This window comes from Patiria miniata, unplaced genomic scaffold (assembly GCF_015706575.1).
Source record: "Patiria miniata isolate m_02_andy unplaced genomic scaffold, ASM1570657v1 HiC_scaffold_28, whole genome shotgun sequence".
Lineage (NCBI taxonomy): Eukaryota > Metazoa > Echinodermata > Asteroidea > Valvatida > Asterinidae > Patiria > Patiria miniata.
The window spans coordinates 7,949,427-7,971,833 of NW_024037067.1; the positions used below are offsets into that span (position 1 = coordinate 7,949,427).

Consider the following 22,407-nt stretch of genomic DNA (forward strand, 5'->3'; position numbering starts at 1 on the left):
GCCATAAACGATTAACATTCATGCTCACTGACAGCAATTTGACAACCTAAAGTCAAAGTTTTTATAAGTACCTGAAAACGCAATATCCGCGAAGCTGTGGAAATCCGCAGGCACCGCCCCCATATGAACAGAGATAGAGGGTACGACTGGTGTCGCAAGCTCCTGATACGAGCTCTGTAACTCAGTCCCAAAATAGTATCTTTTATTTACTTGATATAATAATGGGAAAGGAAACAAACTTTCATGCTCGATACCTGAAAATGATTTAGTGCTTTGCAGCAGATGACCACTTTGGGTGAGATTGACAATTGTAGTGACATGTACATGTATTTTTTTGCTTCCCAGACTCGAGTCAAACCAATTACGAAACTTGCATTCATAACTACCTAAGACAGTTTACCTATTCCTATTGGTCGAGAGCCCGTCACGTGGCCGGTCTTAAACGGATGATAAAGACACGGCTAGCTGGTCTTAAACACTTTCCCAGTGTCACATGAATTTTGGACTCCTAAAAATCCAGTGCCTCTTACCATTTTATTGGTTGAACATTCACAATCCTCGCATAGGCATGCGCAATACTGCCAGTGAGTCAGAATTTTATAGCCCTAAATTCACAACGCAATGCCCCAGGTACACTCTGCGCCACATCGCGCAGTACGCGCGACGCGCTCGCCAATCTCCATAAAAGGAGTTGTTTACATCTTACCCGCCAGCTGGACACTCCCATTATTTAGCTAGCGGGGTGTTTAAAAAAACATGAAGTGAACTTGTTGAACAAAATTGGTTTTATTTGACCAAAAAGTTTGGATATTTTTTTACCGAAAAGGTATTTATTAATGGGAATAAATATGTGCTTGGTCGGTATTAAGCACTCTGTTTAAGACTGCTTGGAGTCTGGGTGCTGATAAATACCTTCGCCTTCGGCTGGGGTAATTGTTTGTTTGTTTTATTTCCATTCATACATGTAGCCCAAGGAACAGCCCGACATGTTGTTTCACCTATAGAACAAAAATGCTATGTCCTTAGGGTCGGTAATCAAGCTGTTATTCAAAATAATACTACTCTAATTCCCAGAAGAGTGTTTAGGACTAAGTTTAATCATTGAGTTAAGAATTCGCCAAGTTTCTCTAGCATTGCCTTTTAAATCATTAAGCTTATTTTGATAATACAAAGTTTTGGCCATACGCTTGAGTTTATTGAAAACATTATTGTATTTTTTATAAAAAGCAAGCTTGGTCGAGCTCTTACTCCTATTTCCATAATGCTTTTGTTTATTGTAACACGATTTCAATAAACCCGAAGTCATCCATTATCAGCACCCAGACTCCAAGCGGTCTTAAACAGAGTGATTAAAACCTCCCCAGCACACATTTAATCCCTTATTATAATGCCCTTCATAGTTAAAAATCTTTGACATTTTTGGGCCACGCTGGTCAGCATGTGTTGAGTTGACCATGAGTGAAGTCACATTTTTAGCAGCCAACATGTAGTAAGGACAAGTTTGTAGTTTGAATCAATTCATTCATTTCTGGGTGTTAATAAATACAAAAATGTAGCCACAAACATTAGGGTAAAAAAATTAATGCAAAGCTGCTCCCCAATGACCTATTAATATGTTTAACCATTTTTCATAAACAATTTGAAAATGCATTATTGATAACATCAACAATCAAGATAGCTGCTTTCAGATGAATGTTTAGTTTTATTAATTTATATCAAACATGGTCATAAAAACTTTGTTAAAAATATAACATTTTTATTGTTTGAATTTCAATATGAATGATTTGGTTTGCAAACAATGATTCTCCAATTAACAATACAATGTTTTAATATGAAAAAGTCAAATATTTACACAAAAAACCTCACTACAAAACAGATCGGTATTCCCAAAAAAGCAGATTCCCCAAAGTATTGATTTTGAAAAACCCAATATATTGTTTGATTCAAGTGTTCTCTAATACAAATTGCCTAAAACATGCACTTGCGACAGCACTGTTGATTTAGGATGCGTTTTCTCGCATCTCTTCACAAAACTCTACTTGGATTTTTGTGTCCTTCATGATGAATTGGTACCAAAGGTTTACAGACAACAAGATTTCACCTAGCATACATGTATAATTCTCAGGGGAATTTAAGAAAGTTGTCACAACCGTTGTTCACATTAAAGCAGTTTCACATTCGGCGTAAAAGTGAACATGGGTGCGAATTTCTGATGCCATGGTACATTGTAAGTATTCACGTTGCAAACTCTTAAGAATTTTAAGAAGGCTGCTTTGATATTGCGATCATACTTTCTACAGTCCGTCCACGTTTTCCTTTGGCTTATCATCTTGTGTTGGCTGGCTGCTTCGCCTCCATGATTGAGCACATGGTGATCTGGTCAGTCTTCTTGAGATTCAGAGAGATGGAGTCGAGGTAGTGTAGAAATCTAACAGTGAGAAGACAAACATGAGAGAGGAATTATTCCATGATAATAAGGGTGATTAAAAATATTTTCAAAGATTTTGAAAACTCACCCTAGCAGTGCTGTGTAAAGCCCGGTTCATACTTCATGCGAATACGTAGCGAATTAGACGTCATGAAAGGGAAAATACAACATTTGCAAACATCAACAAATAAAACTACCAAATCATTTTGAAATACCTTGCTGAATGACAGTGTAAAGCATCCTGTAAAATCATGGCACCTGGTATACTGTCATTTTCAAGAAAAGTGGTATTTTTGTTTCAATTTAACTGGCTTATTTTCAAATACTGGCCCCAGTTGACCATCGCACTTGTTTGCAATCGATTACACACCTATGAACGGGTACAAGCCAGCTAGACTGGTTCCCTGACCTTACAATTCCCCAATATATGTAAACTGCTCTGTTTCTTCTTAAATGGAGTCAGGGAACCAGACTACAGGAAAATGATTGTTTTTCTTGGTTTTTATAGCATTTTCGAACCCAAAACCTCAAAAAAGTCAGTGTAACTATATTTGCTATATATTTCCTACCCCCTAATTCCATCCATTTCTGAAAATTACAGCAAAAGCAAATGATGTATATTCCCTTGAAACATTCGCTGCGAAATTTGCCAGAGTTGAAATGTGTTCAACTTTTATGAATTCGCAGCGCGAATACTCCCCACGACGTCACAAATTCGCGTTCGCTTTCGCGCCGAGTATGAACCGGGCTTAAGAAATATAAACAATTAATGATACAATTCTGGGTGTAGGCACTTCTTTACATTTCTAGTTAAATACTGAAATCTTCAAAAAAGCAAATAATATTTTCCTTGTGGTTACCCAAAGGCACATGAGACTGATCTATCCTGCCCTGGCACTAGAACATGGACGATTAGGGCCAATTTTATCAACGTGATGGCAAGACATGTGATTATGTTTCTTTCTTTTTCACTTTGAATAAAGTTTGTGTTATCATTAAAAGCTGTGTGAGGCTCTAAACAACATTTCTGATTTTTTTTTAAAGCACAAACAGTACGTGCATAGCCTAGGTCTTGATATTAAAGGTGTGCTTTTTCAAGCTCTTAATGGTGAATTAACTCCAGCAGCCGATTTCACGAAACAGTTTGCCACTTTTGTGCGGCAACTCTAAAAACCCTTTCGCGAGTGAAATAGCATTTTTTTCCCTTCAAACACAAAGCTGTGAGAGTCTTACATCAGCCTTGCTAAGTTGTGCAATGGAGTACCAAAGTGTGACGTCATTTAGAACCAGAAAGTGTAGTGCAAAATGGAGTACGCGCACGTGTTGGTTCTCGGGCTGAATCACGCGCTAATGTCTTTCACACACATTTTGTGCGCGTGATGTATTCACTTCGGTACTCCATAACAGGCTCCACAACGATCACAATTTGCTGGTGAAATAGGTAATTTTCAGTGGCTACTCCACAACTTACGCCACCTTTTAGGTCATTTTATGATTGAACAAGCTACGCGCAATTGTGGCGCAAGCGGAGTTGCGCCATTGCGTCATAGTTCGTGAAATCGGCTGCATAACCGTAATACGTAGCACACCTCCATGCTGCATCATGGGTGCCAACACTAGATCCATGGCATCTCTATGTATGTTACATGCATTTTTGCATGTTACAGGCATTTTTGCATGTTACAGGCATTTTTGCATGTTACAGGTATTTTTGCATGTTACATGCATAGACTCACCAAACACATGTATCGAATAGACTTTACATGCGCTGATATTGTGAACTAGTGAAATTATAAATTTCAAAGTGTATGCCAACTTGATATTACGTCTACAGTTGGACGGTAGAAAGTAGGCCTAGTGGTTATCATTTTACATACTGTAATATTCTTGTTCTTCACACTTGTCACTTGTTGAATTTATACCTACCTTCGTTTGATCTTCAATTCTTCGCGTATCTGCTCTGATCGACACATGCATCTTAATGTCGGCAGATACTCCATGGATAACACTTGGTGATTACAGTGCACGGACAGTGGTAGTTTGTTCACTATGGTCGAGTAGATATCTGGGCTGTTAGAAGGAATGATCAAATAGGGTTGAGATTGTCAATTTAACAAAATCAAAATTATAAATTGGATGAAAGGTCTGAAAGATGCATTTCTTGCAATACTGATTTCTTTCTCTCAACTGCAAAAAGTCTGATTTCAGACTTCAGCCTGAAAAATCTCATGCCTGAAATGTAGTATTTTGGATTCTAATATTCTTTGAAAGCTGGTAGAATATCATGAGGCAACACCGGCATCTCACAAGGAACATTTTTGTTTTGTTTTAATAATGATCGAAGCAATTTTCAAAATCCGACTTGGTTTAACTTTTCAACTACAATCATGACAATGGAGTCCCCTAACTTGGCCAAATCTTGTTTTCATTCAATTTAAACTACCGAAAGTTATAATCAAAATGCTCGGGAGGGCAGGATGAATTTACCATTTTGTGCAATCATCTTGATCCAGCTTCAGGACACTCTCTCTGTCTTGGTCACATCTTGACTGAATCTCAGCTGGTTTTGTAATCATTTGTGGTGTTTCCTCTTGCATGTTGTTATGACAATTGTCTCTTGGCAACCGATGTAAGTGCTTGAATTGGTTGACAGCCTTCTCATAGTTTCTATGGCAACGGTTAAAACTAGCAGCTTCCAGGAAACCCCTGATGGACGAACCAGTGTCTAGCATCACACAACTGGGACCGTCAGATTCAGCAGGATCCAGTAAAAGTGAAGATTTGAGCTCTGCCCCCCACCAGCCATTTTCACTAAGACCCTTCCCATCATGCCGAGGGAAAAGTGTATGAGAATCCAAGAACGAGATGTCGTCTGCAAAAGTGGCCAGCGAAGACACCAATTTGTGGGTTAACAATGTAGCAGTTCTGCCATTGGACGCCGGAGGTTTGGAGTCCATTTGTGATTGGTCAGTTGAATTTTCCTGTTTTGCACAGAAAGAATCCATTGAACTGAATGGAGGTAGCAATGTGTGAATGTTTCTGAAGAACACAGATGCATTGTTTTCTTTCTGGAACCTTTCAGTGATTGCAGAACTTGTGTGAAGGTAGGATCCATCACTTCTGTGTATCTGATAAATACAAAAAAAAATACAAAGTTATTTACCTAAACGATGGCGAACTGAGGCATTTTAACTTTCAGGAATTTAATAGCTTAATGCTTGTACATGAATGCCAAAAGACTTTCCTTAACTAGTTTTCACGGAATATATATGCCATTTGTTAAGCACACGTGCAGATGACAGATTTTTAATCACTTCAAAACATCAGTGTTTATAAAATATGTCGGTGAAGGGAACAACCCAATATTGAATTTACATCACCCTGACGCAAATTCCATCTTATGAATAGTTTTATTGCAGTACCCGCTGCTACATCAGATTCGAACCAGCCAACCGATCCTGCAAGCTCGGAGGTCGATTGATAAGACGTCTGCACTAGTAAGCATGAGGTCGTGGGTTCGAGTCCCACCTGAGTGATTTTTTTCTCACAATCACTCTTGGGCAACGCCGAGTATAGTGTTTATAAAATACGTTGGTGAAGGGCAAAACCCAATATTGAATTTACATCACCCCGACGTAAATTCCATCTTATGAACACATAATGTTATGTTCCTTTACTACATTTCTCAACAATATCCAGTGTATGTGTAACAAAATGAAATTTGACCACCATTTCGGTGATCCAAGCCACCAAAAATTATGTGAAAATGAAAATTCCACCAAATAATCGGCAGAGTGGTTTGAGGGTTGCCGGAATGCCCCAATGCATCATAGGGTCTTTGTGTTTGTATTCGCCTAAAGGTACCCCTAAAAATAAATATTTCTTTACTTCTATAAAACTTTTATAAATGTAGGTAAAAACAACTTTCCAGTTTTCAAAAGGAATTCTTTAAAAATCCTGAAATCGGGAAAAATCCTTACAATTCTCACTACTGCTGGAGCACTGACTCTAGTCTCTACAACTCTGCTTAATCACACTAGCCAAAAAAAACTTACTAGGTGCATTAAAATTCTTTTAAAGTTGATCAAAGAAATTGACTGGCTTGAACCTGCAACTTCCAGAGGTCGCAGGTTCAAGCCCCTAAATCAAATCAAACATATTAACTAGAAAAAAAATCAAATACTAATAAGAGAACAAGTATCTGTTATTCAACAGAACACTGGGCTGTTTCGGCTGGTTACAAGTATGTGAATTAAATGGGAGAAAAAAAACAACAACCAAGTAACAAAAAGTTTGAATCTTACTTTTAACATTGAGGAGACTCCACTCCCACCACCAGACAGATTGCACAATCCCATGGTGCTTTCAAAACAATTGCCATGCATCCTGGTCACCGCATTATCATAACCATCGCCTTTGTTAGTCTCCGTGTCTTCCTCGCCAAGAACCTTTGAGCTTTTGTCCACTGTTTGAGCTTTACCAGAGTCCGAGTCCTCTGCCTTTGATCTCTGATCTGCTCCCGAGTTGACCCAGAGCTGTGCAGCCAGCCAGCAGCGTCTGACGTCACGGTCAAGCAGTGAGACGAGATGGTGGAGGTCCGCGTGGGATGCGTTGACGTTCTCAGCCAGGCATAGCAGCTGAAGGTGGGTGGCTAGTTGTGACTGAGAAGAATTAAGAAGCAAAGGTAAGCATTAAAGATGTGGCTTAAGGAGGCATTTTCAATATTCATCTGGAAAAAATACATACAAAAATAACAACATTGTAATGCTTATAATAGCGCTTTCCATCGTATCAACGATCTCAAAGTGCTTTACAATTATTCCTCCATTCATCAGGCCATGAGACCACGCAGCAGCCGATATCAGCGCACAGTCGGTCCTCTACCCTCACAGGTATCCATTCATACTCCTGGGTAAAGCCATGTTTGCACTGGACTGGTAAAACTTATCAAGACTGGTGTCCACTTAACAAATTAAGTCAAGTGAAGACAGCCAGTACACTTTCCAAATTGCCAAGTGTGGACTGTCGATTGTAAGTTTTAAGCTCCACAGTGGTACATTTTACAGGGTGCGGAAAAATTTCTTCGATTGAGTCCAATGCAAACCTGGCTTTGGCATCATCGTTAACAAACTTACAGAAGGTGGTTTCCGGAATGTCACCATTTCATATCTCTCCTCAAACATCTCAGGAAATCGACCATCTGTAATTATTAAAATAAAAACGTGGTTTATATTATTAGTTATCCCGCGAGCACGAGTGGAACACGGAGGCACTACATTTTTCGTGTTACACGAGCGCGATAACAAATATATCTTCAAGCAAACTTGATACACAGTAAAGTTGGAACTAGAAACTAGCACGCTTTACTTGAACCTTTTAGCAGTTTAGCGCATGAAGCAGAAATGACGCTCGCATCTTGGAATAGCGAAATACGCGGAGTGCGCAACGGACCGTGCGATTATAATATCACCATGGATTGACCAATCAGGATCGAGGATTCAAGTTTGCTTGAAGATAATGGTTAATAGTCAAAATGAGTAAGAATTTTAAAGCTATAGTCCATCATTTGCAGCTATCCAAAAAGTAACTGACGTAATTATTGTTGAAAAACGTGCTTGGTTGAAAGATAGTAAGGGAACTAAACTCCCTGTGAAATTATTCCTTCTGGCAAGCTGTCGTTTTGAAGAAATCAACGAAAGAAGGCCTTTCCAACGGTGCGTCTTAAGACGCACCATAGGAAATTTCCGTTAGTAGTTCGGTTTTTTTTATTCTGCGAAGCGCGTGCAAGCGTTGGCACTACGCATACGCGCGCGCGGTTGCTATAATTTGTCCATCAGTGCGCGACATCGCGTAGCTGCATTCGGCTAAGCGGAGAACGTGTCTCGGACGCTGAATTCAGGCCCATTTCAAAACATGATTCAGCAACTTTTGATATGAAATCGGATCCTAGAATGCTATTTTTCTCGGAATATACAGCTGAAGCTGAGCTGAAACTTCGTCAGGTTAGTTGTTCAGCACCCTTCTTCAGATTTTTAGTACGTTTGTTGCTTCAAACAAACAAAATGCACAAATTACAAATGATGGACTATATCTTTAAGTAAGACTCTAATCCAAATTTTCACCTCAAAATTGCTCTGAAAGTATATCATCGCGTCATCTGGATTAATTCCAATTTAAAACTTTTGCAGCACCATGTAAACTTTTCATTGATATGAAACATGCAGAACACATTATATTATGCATGTTTCATATCAATGAAAAATTTACATGGTGCCATAAAAGTTAGGAGTCATTCGAGACGAGAGAAATCTGAACCGAGTTACGACCTTGTTACTCGAAGCACGCGAAGAAATATCCATCAACTCACACTAAAAATCAGAATGAACCTGAGCAGAGTACATATAAATATCTGAAGTTGCTGGCTAGGGTTAGGAAACCATACCTAATACAGTCAATTCTAATATAAATCAATTAATTACAATCTGATAACAAATTTAATATCCGACCTGAGGTGGTGAGTATGATTGGTCTCTTAGTGGTCTTCAGGAATGTGGCAATGGCCGACAAGAAACCTTTGTCTTCCTCAAAAACAACATCAACCTGAATAAAGACAACAATAAACACAAACAGCAAAGTAAACAAGGTTTGAAACAAAATGTCCAGTGGAAAGGCACTCTCCACACATAAAACTTGTATGTTCTTCACTGTTTTGACTTTCTTGGGGTAAGTTTAGCTAATAGCCAACTCTAGCTCCATGGTCAAAAAAAATGAAAGACTTGCTCGGCTTACATCCTCAAAGAGAATGAGTGACGTGCTCGTTAGCCTCTGTCCTGGTGCACCTTCCTGACATCCACCAGAGATGACGGCAGCGGCTTGCAGTGGCTGGGCCTCCTTGGGGGTCTGGGCTGCAGACTTGGACTGTTTGACTTGAGATTTTTTGGGGCTCTTTTTGGTTGGAGCTGAATAGAAAAATTGTGGAAATCACAATCACAGAAAATGAACCAATCTAGAATGCAACATTTTTATGAGGGATCATTTCTTTACTAGAAAATGTGTAAAGTTTGAATACACAGTCCAAAAAAAAGTTTGGATTCTTTGGTGCATATGCATTTTTTAAATTTTTTATAATTCTCATTCCTTGCAACATGTACTTCACACCAATTCAAGATTGTACAGGCATGTAACAGTCTATTTGGAAGCTTTTCGTCAGCAGTTCGGAAACCTTTTTATGTGTTAAATGATGTTCAGAGTAACCACTCTCATTGAGCTGTCAATGAACAGCAATGTTTTGCCTACCTTAAAAGTAGAGTAGATCATTTGTGTTAGTTTGAAGCAACGAAAGTGCTCAAATCTAAAGATGGGTTCTTAACAACTAACCTGATGAGCTCTGTGAATGCTGTATATCCCAAGGAAACAATATTCTAGAATCTTGATTTCAATTCAAAAGTTATTATAAGATGGAATGTTGCGTCGGGGTGATATAAATCTAATTAGGTTTTGCCCTTCACCGACGTATAAACACTGTATACTCAGTATGTTACCTCCCGAGTGAAAGTTGGAAAAATCACTCGGGTGGGACTCCAACCAACAACCTCCTGCTTTCTAGTGCAGATGGCTTACCACTTGACCACCGAGCTAACGGGATCGGTTGGCCGGTTCAAATCTGATGTACATAGCAGCGGGTACCACATAAACTATTAAAAGATGGAATTTTGCGTCGGGGTGATATAAATCAAATTAGGTTTTGCAATTCAAAAGTTGCCGAGTCACATTTTGAATTGCGCCGGAAATCATCATCTGGAACATGTTATCATTCAACCAATTGCAGCTATGCGATGTCATGTGCTCAACTGATCAATAATAGCAACCGTGCACGTGCGCCGTGTTAACGCTTGTGCGCACCTATTCACTGAGTCGCCCAATTACAAACCAACTACTAACAGAAGTTTTAAAAATGTGTCACTTGGCTCATATTTGGAAATGACCTTCTGTTATTGTTTCCTTTAAAATGACATCATGCCAGAAGGAATAATTTCACAGGGAGTATAGTGCCATTACTATCAATAAACCAAGTTTAGCATTTTAACAATAATTTGGTCAGTTGCTTTTTGGATGGCTGCATTATGATCTACTCTACCTTTAAAGTGCTCACCAGCCATTATGTCACATGATACGCATTACTAATACATGTATCTGGAATCCAACATGTTTTATGCTTGGCAAACTTGCAGGCCAGTATTTCATGCTTAGAAAATCAGGCCACGCTCATGCATAAGCAAAGAAATAGCACTTAACTAGAGCAGAACAATTTGTGCTTTTCTTACATCAACTGAGTAATCAAGGACTTTGATATGCATACATACAAAGTTGAGTTACCGAGGATTATTACGCTTTTGTCTCAACCCTAGCCCCCTGGGGTATTTTTTCTAGAAACCCTGCTAAACGAAGTAGTGGCGCATCAGATTGGGGGGGGGGGGGGGGGGCTTGGGGGGCTTGAGCACCCCCCCCCCCCCAGAGGTTGTCAGTTTTTTTTTTTTAGTCCCACGCTTTTTTTTTAGTCCCACGATTTGGCCTTGGTGATATGAATGTGGCCTGTTTTCAAGTTGTATAACAGGGGTGTAAAAAGCACCACCAACGTCAAAATAGGCCGCTCCTCCAAAAAAACCCCAATTTTTTTTCTGCGGCCAAAAAAAGTTTGAAAAAAATGCAACTTTTTACAAATTTGTAAAAAAAAATTTTTTGAGCCCCCCCAAAACCAAATCATGGGTGCGCCACTAAAATGAAGCAGCGTGCAGTAATTGTCAAAATGACAAGCCTGCTTAGTGTAGCATGGGACACTTAATGTCTCAAAATTGGCTGTTTTGTTTTGCACTGATGTTGATGGCTCAATGCAGCCAGGTCCCACAGACTTTTACACTTGATCCGCTATGTTGTCTGGCTGCGTTAGGGTTAATAAAGAAATTTTGACAAAATTGTTGAGTGTGGACTATTACAAAACCTATCTCACCTTTGGTCTTTTTGCCACCCAGTTTGACTGCTGCAGCATCTGCCCCTGCTTTGTAAAACGCAGCAAAGGCTTTTGGGATAGGCGTCTTCTTGGTCTCCGGCTTGCCAACGGACTTGGGAGGAGACTTGAGTGGGAAGAAACTCTTGAGGGCGCCGCTGCTGTTGCCATGGTGATGTGCCGTCAGGTGGTGTGATTGGGTGGCCTCTCCCAAATCAGCCAGTATTTGCTTGCCGGTACGCTTTGACGATGCATTCACCTCAAATACCTGAAAATGCAAGAACATTTTTTTAAATGAACATATTATTATCATGAAGCAAAAACAAACCCCACCAAAATAAACAAATTCACTGAAATCTCAAGAAGTTGTCCAATACGAATAACATTTTCAGAAAATCAAACAGATGTTCACAAATCAGGGACATAAATTGTGTTTCCTCCAAATATGCAACAAGATACCCCAAAATGTGCAATCTATAACAAGAATATAATACATGTGCTATGGCCAATATACAAGACTAGGCAAACCTAATATAGCTGGGCCCAGACCAATTTGGACCATCTTAGGGGTCAAGGGAGTCAAATATTGGGCTAAGGTGATGCTTAACAAGCAGGTCTAATTCAAAAGTGACAGTCAGTCAGTGAGTCGGTCAATGAGATAGACGCAAAGAGCACTGTCAGCTGGCCCTCTGGAACCAGAAAAAGAAACCTTCCATGAATTATTTCATATACTCCATCAAACTGAGAACTTCATTGAGACATGGACACTTGTATGTGTGTAATGTGAGTAGAGTAAAGACAGCGTAAGTTGTTTACTTTGAATGTTTTGTTAAAACTTCTCTTATCAAAAGGAAAGCATTATTAACCAAATCTTACCTTGAAACCAAGTTCCTTGGCACAAGCATAGACAGCGGCTGTCTTGCCACAACCGCAAGGACCCACAATCAACATGGCGTTACTCAGCGAATCGTCGTCATCGTCACTATCGCTGTTGTCGCTGTCGCTTCCTAAATCAAAGTCACTGTCACTGTCTTCCATTGGCAAAGCTGCAAAAAATGTATCAAGAATAAAGGACTATCAAATTTGACTTATTGAAAATTTCAATTTTGTGTTGAGTTGCAATAAAATGACGTCACTGTCACATTATTTGTTTCTATAATACACATGGGCTTCAAATGATAAAAGTTGAAAAAGTCTTACATCTGGTTTACAGAAGATTTCACAGTTGTGCTCCACTAAAACGTATAAGAAGCATTTTTATATTTAGTCGGCCAAAACAGACTTTGATTTCAAGCAGGCCAACTTTATACATTCATTTTCCATTTATTACAGTGAGGTCTGAAATCAATTTGCCCTGTAATCAATCAAAACTCATCCAATAAAAACTCATCCCATGGTGGACCTTTTGCCATAAATGTAGTTGCTCCTATGTTTCAAACGTTGAACTTTTTATTTGCTTACTTCAAATCTTCAACATATGTTGGCTTTGTGTGAGTTTGGAACATCAATGTGAAAGGGGTGTAACACCGTCAAAGAGTGGAGTGTCATTTACCAATTTTACCAATTATTTGGTACTAATTAAATGTATACGTTTATTGTGTCTACATTTTATAAACTGTGTATTAAGATCATCACCATTTCAAAAAGGGGTAGGCATGTCACATTAGGCAAAACAATGTATTGTATTTCTATAATGCGGCTCATCCATTCCTGCAGGAAATTCTGGCAAATACAACAACAAACATATTTCCGTAATAACAGCCATCAAAAGCATAACTCTTGTACAAGTTGCAATTCATGGACATAGTGTATAATGAACTTTCAAGTGATGGACAAAAACGAATATGGCCAGCTCTTCATAACAGAAATTGTTCAAGTATGCTGCCATTTTTGTGGTCACATGGTTATCTCGGTGTCATTTCAAATCAAATACAGGGCGAGTAAAAAAAACCGAAACCCAAATGTCGGGACTATTGTTTTATTGAAGTTCTGCATGTAGCACTTTCAAAATCTAGGACATGAAAGCCCAATTCATTTCTTTTAGTACAAGAATCATTCAAATCATTCATGTACTTTTCAAGTTACGGAATTTTAAACACAACCACCATTTTAAAGTTCTGTTCACGGATCACAAAAAAGCTGTGCGTTCTTTCAGCAAAACGAAAACAATTCACACACATCCCTATATGTGATTTGTTTTCGTTTTGCTGAAAGAACACTGAACTTTTTTGTGATCCGTGGATAGGACCTTAAAACGGTGGTTGTGTTTAAAATTCCGTAACTTGAAAAGTACATGAGTGATTTGAATGATTCTTGTACTAAAAGAAACCTCATGAATTGGGCTTTCATATCCTAGATTTTGAAAGTGCTACATACAGAACTTCACTAAAACAATGGTCCAGACATTTGGGTTTCGTTTCTTTTGACTCACCCTGTATGTCCAGTCATGCCACTGTATCCTGCCCCCTGTGGTTGTCACATGACCACAAGGATGATCGTATCCTCAAATCAACTTGTTCGAAATTAAAGGATGGGCATGACCTTGCACCGCGCATTGCAAACAGGCCTGAAACATGATGACATCATGCTTTTACTTGTGCATATTCGTATGGGAGCCAGGTGCGGACCGGAGCCACCGAGCTCCTGTAAGAAAGCACGCTTGTAAATAAAGCGTGATGTCATTATGACTCAGGTCTTTTGTCTTCTCTACCTGGGAGGGTCTTGCTCCGTTGTTTGCCTTGTTGCCTCTTCATTTTCTTCTTGATCCTCGCAGTTTTCTTCTTCCATTCTGTCAGCCATCCAGTCAGTCGTTTCATGGCCTGTCCATTGCCGATGATCTCGGCACCTGTGATTGGTTGGTATTTCTCTGTCCATGGTAGACTGGCAAGTTTGTCTGAGACCCAACCAAAGAATAAAGTCGTTTTAATTTATGGCTGGGAAATATGCTTGAATATATGTCAAGAATACTAATGTATTTGATGGAAATCCCTTTTATTTTCCATCTGAACAGGTATCTTATCCTTTTTAGTTCTATTTCAAACCTTTTCAGCATCATAAATATGTCCAATTATTAAAGAAATTGCACAAGTAAAAGAATTATTAAAATGAATGTTTCTGTGTTCAAATCACTTCTTTTTTTTTTTTTTTTTTACATAAATGGCATTTTCTCAGCAACCCAATGTGCTGTTTTTATGACTTTTCAGTATTTGAAAGAAAAAACTCTCAGGTTTAATCTGATATCCAAAACATACAAATTCACAGATCACATTTTTGAAAAATGGCACATGTCTCAGGGTTGCGTTTTGTATGGGTCACCCTGTATTAAGTCTATTACCATAATGGTAAGATTTTCAAGTGAAACGAATATTTTTTTTTCCTTTGTATTTAGGTTGCATTCATATTAGGATTCAGCAGTTTTAATTATTTTCAAATTTTAGAAACTTTTCTTTTGATTCTCTTTATATGTAGATTCAGGTTTTCAGTAATTCCAAATACACTTGCAATTCAGTGATGTACCATAAAATGTAGAATTGTAATCAATTTGTTATCATTTAATTATACCTAACTGCTGCTTACTAACGGCTTACATTTTTGATAGAACTGAAAAGTTTTAACAACGATCATAATGTACAATTTTATAGCTGCTTTTGTTATTGCTTTGTTACCCCTTATGCCAACTCTACACACCAGGTCTCTATCAGGCTAGATCTCAATTGAACTGAGCTCAGATATAGCTTGTCTTTAGCACAGCAGTTGCTCTAAACATTGAGCATAAATGAGTCAAAAAAACTGCACCAACTCTTTACTGACCTAAATGGTTCTCGTTACAGCTGTATCAGATAAATATATCAAATTGTTTGGGTTTAGTATGGCAGTAGCACAGTGCTTAGAGCAGGCCTAGAATCCTTTAAATATTGCTTCATTGACTGGTATTTGAAAATTCAATAAATTGGAGAAGTGAAATATTCCAATATAAAACTTTTAAGTGTATTTTTTTTAGGGGCTGGCTACTACACTACTCACCAGCCTTGGACTCCACAGTCTTGGCTTCCACTGCCTCTTTGCATCCTTCTTTCTCTGCCTCTACCTTGCCTGGCGTCTTGCCTCGTCTTGTCCTCAGTGTCCGCCGTTCTTTAAGCTCCGTGGCACCGCCCTCCTTCTTGACCGCTTGCTCCGATTGTCTGGAGCTCCTTCTTGGCTTTGGTTGTTCCTTGCAATCTTTTGTTTCTTCTTCATCATCATCTGCAATTAAACAAAAAGAAACTGATTAAATTAGCCATAAACGTTCCCAGGTTTCACAGCAATTTGATTGAAATTGACTGAAATCGGATGTGAACCTTCAACTTCTTGATTACTGTTCAGGCGCTCTACTGAGCTAGCCAGCCTTATTGTGGTGGCTCCTCATTTAGTTGCTAGAGCGCAGGAATGGTTCCCAGGTTCAAACCTCGCTCCAGTCAATTTCTTTGTTCAATTGACATGTTAGACAGGTTATTATGATTCCTAATTTCTGATTTAAAGACAAGCACTTTAAAGGTAAAGGTTAACGATTTAGTACTTGTACTTGAGTACTTGTTCTCGCCAGGAAAACATTCTGCATACTTGTTATCATGGTCTCGGCAATGTGTTCATACTTGTACTCATGAAGATAATCTCCCATTGAAATTCTTAAATTTTTAGGAGGTACAAACAGGTAAAGGGCAACCCATTTCCCACCATTTTTTCACCTCAATTCACAATAAGCTTTTAGGAACTTGTTTTTCCACTACAATGTACTTGTACTTCTACTTGTGGAGACATACTTGAACCCATCCTTGCACACAAGGCAATGTACTTATACTCATACAGTACTCATGGCAAAGTACTCCTACTCACACTTGTACTCACGGCAATGACAATGACTATAACTTGCCTCTTATGACCCATCTACTACTACGTCTTCTGAGGCGAATCTTCCCAATGAACTCTGTTTCCGACTTCTCGGCAGACTCTTCTGGGGCAACCTTCCTTCTCTTGGAGGTAGCTTGCTGCTCCAAGACCTCTGACTTACGCTTGGCAGAGGGTTTCGCAGTTTTCAGCTTTGTGAAGTTGGTGTCTGGTTTTGGGCTGCCTTTGGCCTCTGATGTTCCTTCGCCTACAAGCAAAACCAAAAAACTCCAATAATGAGTCTTACCCCTAACGTCCTAGCCATTTCTTTGGGATAAAGACCTGGGTGCTACAGAACACTATGAGTGTTGTGCACACTTATATGCTGAAGTATTTCATACTACAATTTACTAGTAGTAATATTTTGTAGCTTTGGGTGAGGTTAGAGTTGTAAAAGATTTTGGGGAAACTCTGATTTCTGTATACATGTAAACTTTTTCCTTTTAATAATTTGCACAATCTTTCTGTGCAATGATTCTTTATAACTTCCAGTTCCATAATACTATTTTGTAATAGAAATGTTTGAAAAATGTCAATTTTCAGAAGTTTCAGTGAGATTTGAATCTGATTACCGGTTTTAATAATCCCACATACATGCAACTGTTCAGGCACGCTACTCAAAGTCAAGCAAGACGAGGCAATCCTATTAAAGCAGGACCCAGAGCATACAACATTGTATTCAATTGATTCAGAACGGCAAAAAATGTTAGTAGAATAATCTGAAGTGGTAACCATTCGCATGGAGCCTTGACTTATGGCCCACACATGTCGTGAAAGAACAACAGCGCCAGACTAAAGCACATGTGGTGTAGATACACAACACACATGAACATGCAAGCCTCATAAAGCACACGTGGTAAGTCCCACGTGGCAGTCAGTAAGTGAGATAGTTAACAAGGTAACCAGTCTAATTCACAAGTGAAAATCAGTTATTGAGATAGGTAATCAGTATAATTCACCAGTGACAGTCAGTCAGTAAGATTTGTAACCAGCGTAAGTCACAAATTAATGGTAGTCATTCAGTGAGGTAGGTTAATACCAGTCTAATTGACAAGCTACAGTTTCTACAGAAGTCTGGATGCTGATGACCCTTGCCTTCGGCTCAGATCATTATCAGGGTCCAGACTCCAATACTGGTCTTAAACATCTTGTTTAAACCAGCCAAACACATATTTATTCCCTTATTAATGGCATAGAGGGGAAGCACAATAACAGGAAAATCAGCAAATTTGAAGAATAGTGGAAATTATAGAGATTCTAAACAAACCTTGCGTGACTAATTATTCACTTAATGCAGGATATCCTGGGCGCGTGATCTGCGTGCATCAAATTTTACGAACAATGTCCCAGTTATGGAACTGACACGGATTAAGAATGAACTTGTGAATTGTCAACTTCTTAATTACCTTGCAGTGGTTTGGGTATCAATGGTTCCCCTTTCCGCTTGGCGAGGTACCGCTTGAAGACCCTGTTGACTGGGAATCGGGGATTAGCCGCTTTAATCTGATCCAGGATTAGTCGTTGGGTATCATGGCTTAACTCTGGGTGACCACTGAAGCTCTACAGGACAAAAGAAACAGATCTAGTCAGAAGTGAAAACACAATCAAAATCAAAATACATACACCAGGACATCGTTATTATTTCTGATTCTCAAACCAAAAACTTCTCCCGCTATATTCTGAACACACCTCGATATGAAACAGTGACACTTCTGGAAAAATATTCACGCAAACAATGAACATATTAGCCCTCCAGCTTTGCCCCGACGATCGATGTAAAGAATCTTGCTTATGAACACACAAAAAAAAAACATTAAGAAAATTGAGTTCAGCAAGATACGTGAACAAACAGTCTATATCACAACACTAATTAATGAGATTACATTGTAGTTAATGATAATTAACGCCAATATCAAAATCTGTCGTAAGTTTTTCCTTTTAGTGAGAATAAAGTTCCATAAATGTAACTGACTTTCATAATTTGCCATTTTCTGATTCACTTCAAGAAGACATCAAAATGTGGCATCAGTTTTTACCTTGAAAAATGGAGTTTTCTCTCCTACTGCAGAGCATCTGGTAAATTCTCCAAGTCTCATATGATGACCGACCATTTTTGATTTCTTGTTGATCATCTTTAATGTGCAGTTCCTGTCTGCTATAAGGAATTTTCCCAGACTGCCAGGAGCAGGTAGGTTCCACCAATCTCTGTTTCCATCAATCTCTGGAGCTGGAATCAGTGTAAATAAACCACTTTGGATGAATATCCTATCAAGTATTAATGAGGGGACTAGGGATGAGAAGGTCCCAAAAAAGGTAGGACAAAACCCCTATGGTAGGGTTGCGCTGAATATACTGAATATTTGAATATTTATTCACACACCGAATATCTGAATAGCACTTCTGTGATTTGAATTTTCAAAAAATGGGAGTGGTCTTGAGTAGATGAAGAAAAACGTTGTGGTATTATTTTGATCTTATAAATATGATCTTCAAAATAGTTTAAACATCTGCACTAGAAAGCAGGAGGTCGTGGGTTCGAGTCCCACCCGAGTGATTTTTTCCATCTTTCACTCGGGAGGTAACACACTGAGTATACAGTGTTTAAACGTCGGTGAAGGGCAAAACCTAATTTAATTTATATCACCCCGACGCAAAATTCCATCTTATAATAGTTTAAACATCCGCTAGTCAGCTACCCGGAAAAAAATATATCAATACATACGAACATGATGTTTGTACTATTGCATTTTGTTTTTGATGGGCACACACAAATCCTGGTCGGCTGATGCAATTGACCAATCGCGGTAGAATCGCATCAACGCAGCTTGTGACAAATTGTCTAATTACATGATATACAAATGGACGCAGAACGCACACAATCTGAGACAAACAACACTTAGTGTACAAAAACTCCATAGGGTTGTCTAAGGGGCATGGCCAACTCCCAAACGGCGATAGGTCAATTCCAGTGTTAGGCCCAAAATTGCTCACACTGACCAAATCACCATTTTATACGCCCTAAATGTTCTTTATTGAGAGCTGTGTAGCCCTGGCACTTGAGGGTTTGAGGCAATGTAGTTTAGTCGGAAAAGGGGGGTATCGTGCACCCTCGGAAATCAATTTCTAATCAACGTTTCTAGGTCAGAAAAAATGCGTAGAAAACGATTTGCTATGTTAAAAAATTCAAAAAATGTCCCACGTATTGTTTTTATGCAAATTAGTGCCGCCATTACCGAAAAATCTATTTTTAATTATATCTCAGCCAATATTGCAGATAACTGAACGAACTAGGTGTCTAAACCCATGTTTTCAAGGTCAGAGATCACAATAAAACTATTCTGGAAGTGACCACATGTGTCTGTGGCATAGGAATATGCAAATTAGTGCCGCTATTACCGGAAAATCATGTTTTTGGCATATCTCGGCCAATATAGCACATAACTACACCAGTAAGGTGTCTAAACCCATGTTTTGAGGGTCAAGTATCATTAGAAGACCATTCACGAAGTAACTATGTGTGTCTTTGGCATGAAAATATGTAAATAGTAAAGTGTCGGTTTATCCGCTCTTTGATTTTTAGCCAATATCTCGGCCAATATTGCACTTAACTACACAAGTAAGATGTCTAAACCCATGTTTTGAGGGTCAGGTATCATTGGAAGACCATTCACGAAGTAACTATGTGTGTCTTTGGCATGAAAATATGTAAATTCTAAATTGCCGGTTTATCAAAAAAGTGATTTTCAGCCAAATTATATTCAATTTCAGCCAATATTACAGTTTATTTTGAATATGATGGCTTAAAATAAACGTTGATCATTATTGCTTATCAAAAACCCTTATGTTAACATTAGCTGCAATATTGGCCGAGATATTGGCTAAAAATCAAATTTCTGATAAATCAACACTTTAGAATTTACATATTTACTTGCCAAAGACACACATAGTTACTTCGTGAATGGTTTTCTAATGATACCTGACCCTCAAAACATGGGTTTAGACACCTTACTTGTGTAGTTAAGTGCAATATTGGCCGAGATATTGGCTAAAAATCAAAAAGCGGATAAACCGACACTTTATAATTTACATATTTTCATGCCAAAGACACACATAGTTACTTCGTGAATGGTCGTCTAATGATACTTGACCCTCAAAACATGGGTTTAGACACCTTACTGGTGTAGTTATGTGCTATATTGGCCGAGATATGCCAAAAACATAACGTTCCGGTATTTGCGGCACTAATTGCATATTCCTATGCCACAGACACATGTGGTCACTTCCAGAATAGTTTTATTGTGATCTCTGACCTTGAAAACATGGGTTTAGACACCTAGTTCGTTCAGTTATCTGCAATATTGGCTGAGATATAATTAAAAATAGATTTTTCGGTAATGGCGGCACTAATTTGCATAAAAACAATACGTGGGACATTTTTGAATTTTTTAACATAGCAAATCGTTTTCTACGCATTTTTTCTGACCTAGAAACGTTGATTAGAAATTGATTTCCGAGGGTGCACGATACCCCCCTTTTCCGACTGAACTAATGGAGGTCCAAGTTCTTATACAGACTTGGGATTTCAATTTAAGAAAATTTGGATGAAATTGGAGCGGACACTTACTCTATTTTCAAAATTGCGATGAGCTTCAATTGGGCGATGATGTGCGCACTGTGTATGACTGTGCATGGATAGCTGCATTTACTTCTAAAACATTTATTGGACCAATGAAAGTTGCACGCTTGTCTGATACATGTCAATATGTATGAGGTGTAATAAAAGCCAAACCTCACCCATCTGAAGAACATGGCTAATTGTTGGGAAAGGCGGATAAGATCGCTCTGCCTCTGCATCCCTGCTTCTCACTAGCGCATCACTAAACAGCTTAGCCCCTCCGGCTGCTCCGCCCACATCACTACGCACACTGTCCCTGCTGGTTTCATCGTCATCATCAGGGATGATCATCACGCTAGGGCTGCTGATCTGTCGGTCCAGGGTCTGCTGCTTTTTGCCGAGGGCTTGTCGGCCTTCTTTGGTGAACATGGGTGCGAGTTTCGTTGCTGAGAAAGCAAAAGCAGAAAGAAATATACAGGGCGAGTCAAAAAACACGAAACGCGAATGTTGCGACTATTGTTTTAGTGAAGTTCTGCATGTAGCACTTTCAAAATCTAGGATATAAAAGCCCAATTTATAAGCCTTCTTTTTAAGTACAAGAATCATTCAAATCAATCAAGTACTTTTCAAGTTATGGCATTTTAAACACAACCACCGTTTTAAAGTTTTGTCCACGGATCACACAAAAGGTGTGCGTTCTTTCAGTAAAACGAAAACATTTCACACACATCCCTATGTGATTTGTTTTTGTTTTGCTGAAAGAACACTTACCGTTTTGTGATTCGTGGACAGAACTTTAAAACGGTGGTTGTGTTTAAAAGTCCGTAACTTGAAAAGTACATGAGTGATTTGAATTATTCTTGTACTAAAAGAAAGCTTATGAATTGAGCTTTCATATCCTAGATTTTGAAAGTGCTACATTTTTTTTCTCACCCTGTACAACACCCTGTTCAATACATGATAATGCTGCCCAGATCCCCTCTTAGAAACTACAAATCTCAGATGAACATAAAATCTTTTAAACTGCAAGACATTAACCGATTACAATTTTATGTACTTTTTATATTTCCAATGGACATCACTTTTAACATTCTTTATTATTTATCACCACTTCATTTTGACAAACCTCCACACATCCCATATGATGATTTTCATGAAACAAGTCAAAGTTAGCTTCAAAGCAGTGAAACAGGAGAGCATCGAGCCCAACTATTTCCTCTGTAAAATTGTTTTAATGCAGTTAGCCCTTTTCAAACCTGAATAAACCTTACACGTATGTGTTGCTGGTGTCTTATAGTTCAACAATGAGTGCACAAAAGGTTTACTCATGCCTATTCCAGCTACATGTAAATAAAAACCATTGCCCTCCAACACCATCTTAACGCACAAGGTCTATCAATCTTACCCAATACTCTATTTACAGACATGAAATCTGAT

General features: G+C 38.7%; 1 protein-coding gene across 1 annotated transcript in view; it reads right to left on the reverse strand.

Moving 5' to 3' along the window:
• Window positions 1–1,081: 1,081 nt before the first annotated feature.
• The window catches only part of LOC119734763 (ATPase family AAA domain-containing protein 5-like), a 31,125-nt gene continuing 9,799 nt past the window's right edge, over window positions 1,082–22,407 (reverse strand). Inside the window, 16 exon segments of the mRNA XM_038208314.1 lie at window positions 1,082–2,333; window positions 2,335–2,428; window positions 4,355–4,498; window positions 4,916–5,556; window positions 6,733–7,089; window positions 7,564–7,628; window positions 8,935–9,028; window positions 9,218–9,387; window positions 11,436–11,700; window positions 12,309–12,478; window positions 14,143–14,325; window positions 15,456–15,674; window positions 16,342–16,563; window positions 17,762–17,915; window positions 18,392–18,582; window positions 21,150–21,416. Of these exon segments, the coding sequence (XP_038064242.1) occupies window positions 2,295–2,333; window positions 2,335–2,428; window positions 4,355–4,498; window positions 4,916–5,556; window positions 6,733–7,089; window positions 7,564–7,628; window positions 8,935–9,028; window positions 9,218–9,387; window positions 11,436–11,700; window positions 12,309–12,478; window positions 14,143–14,325; window positions 15,456–15,674; window positions 16,342–16,563; window positions 17,762–17,915; window positions 18,392–18,582; window positions 21,150–21,416 (3,275 nt within the window). The 3' untranslated portion in view covers window positions 1,082–2,294.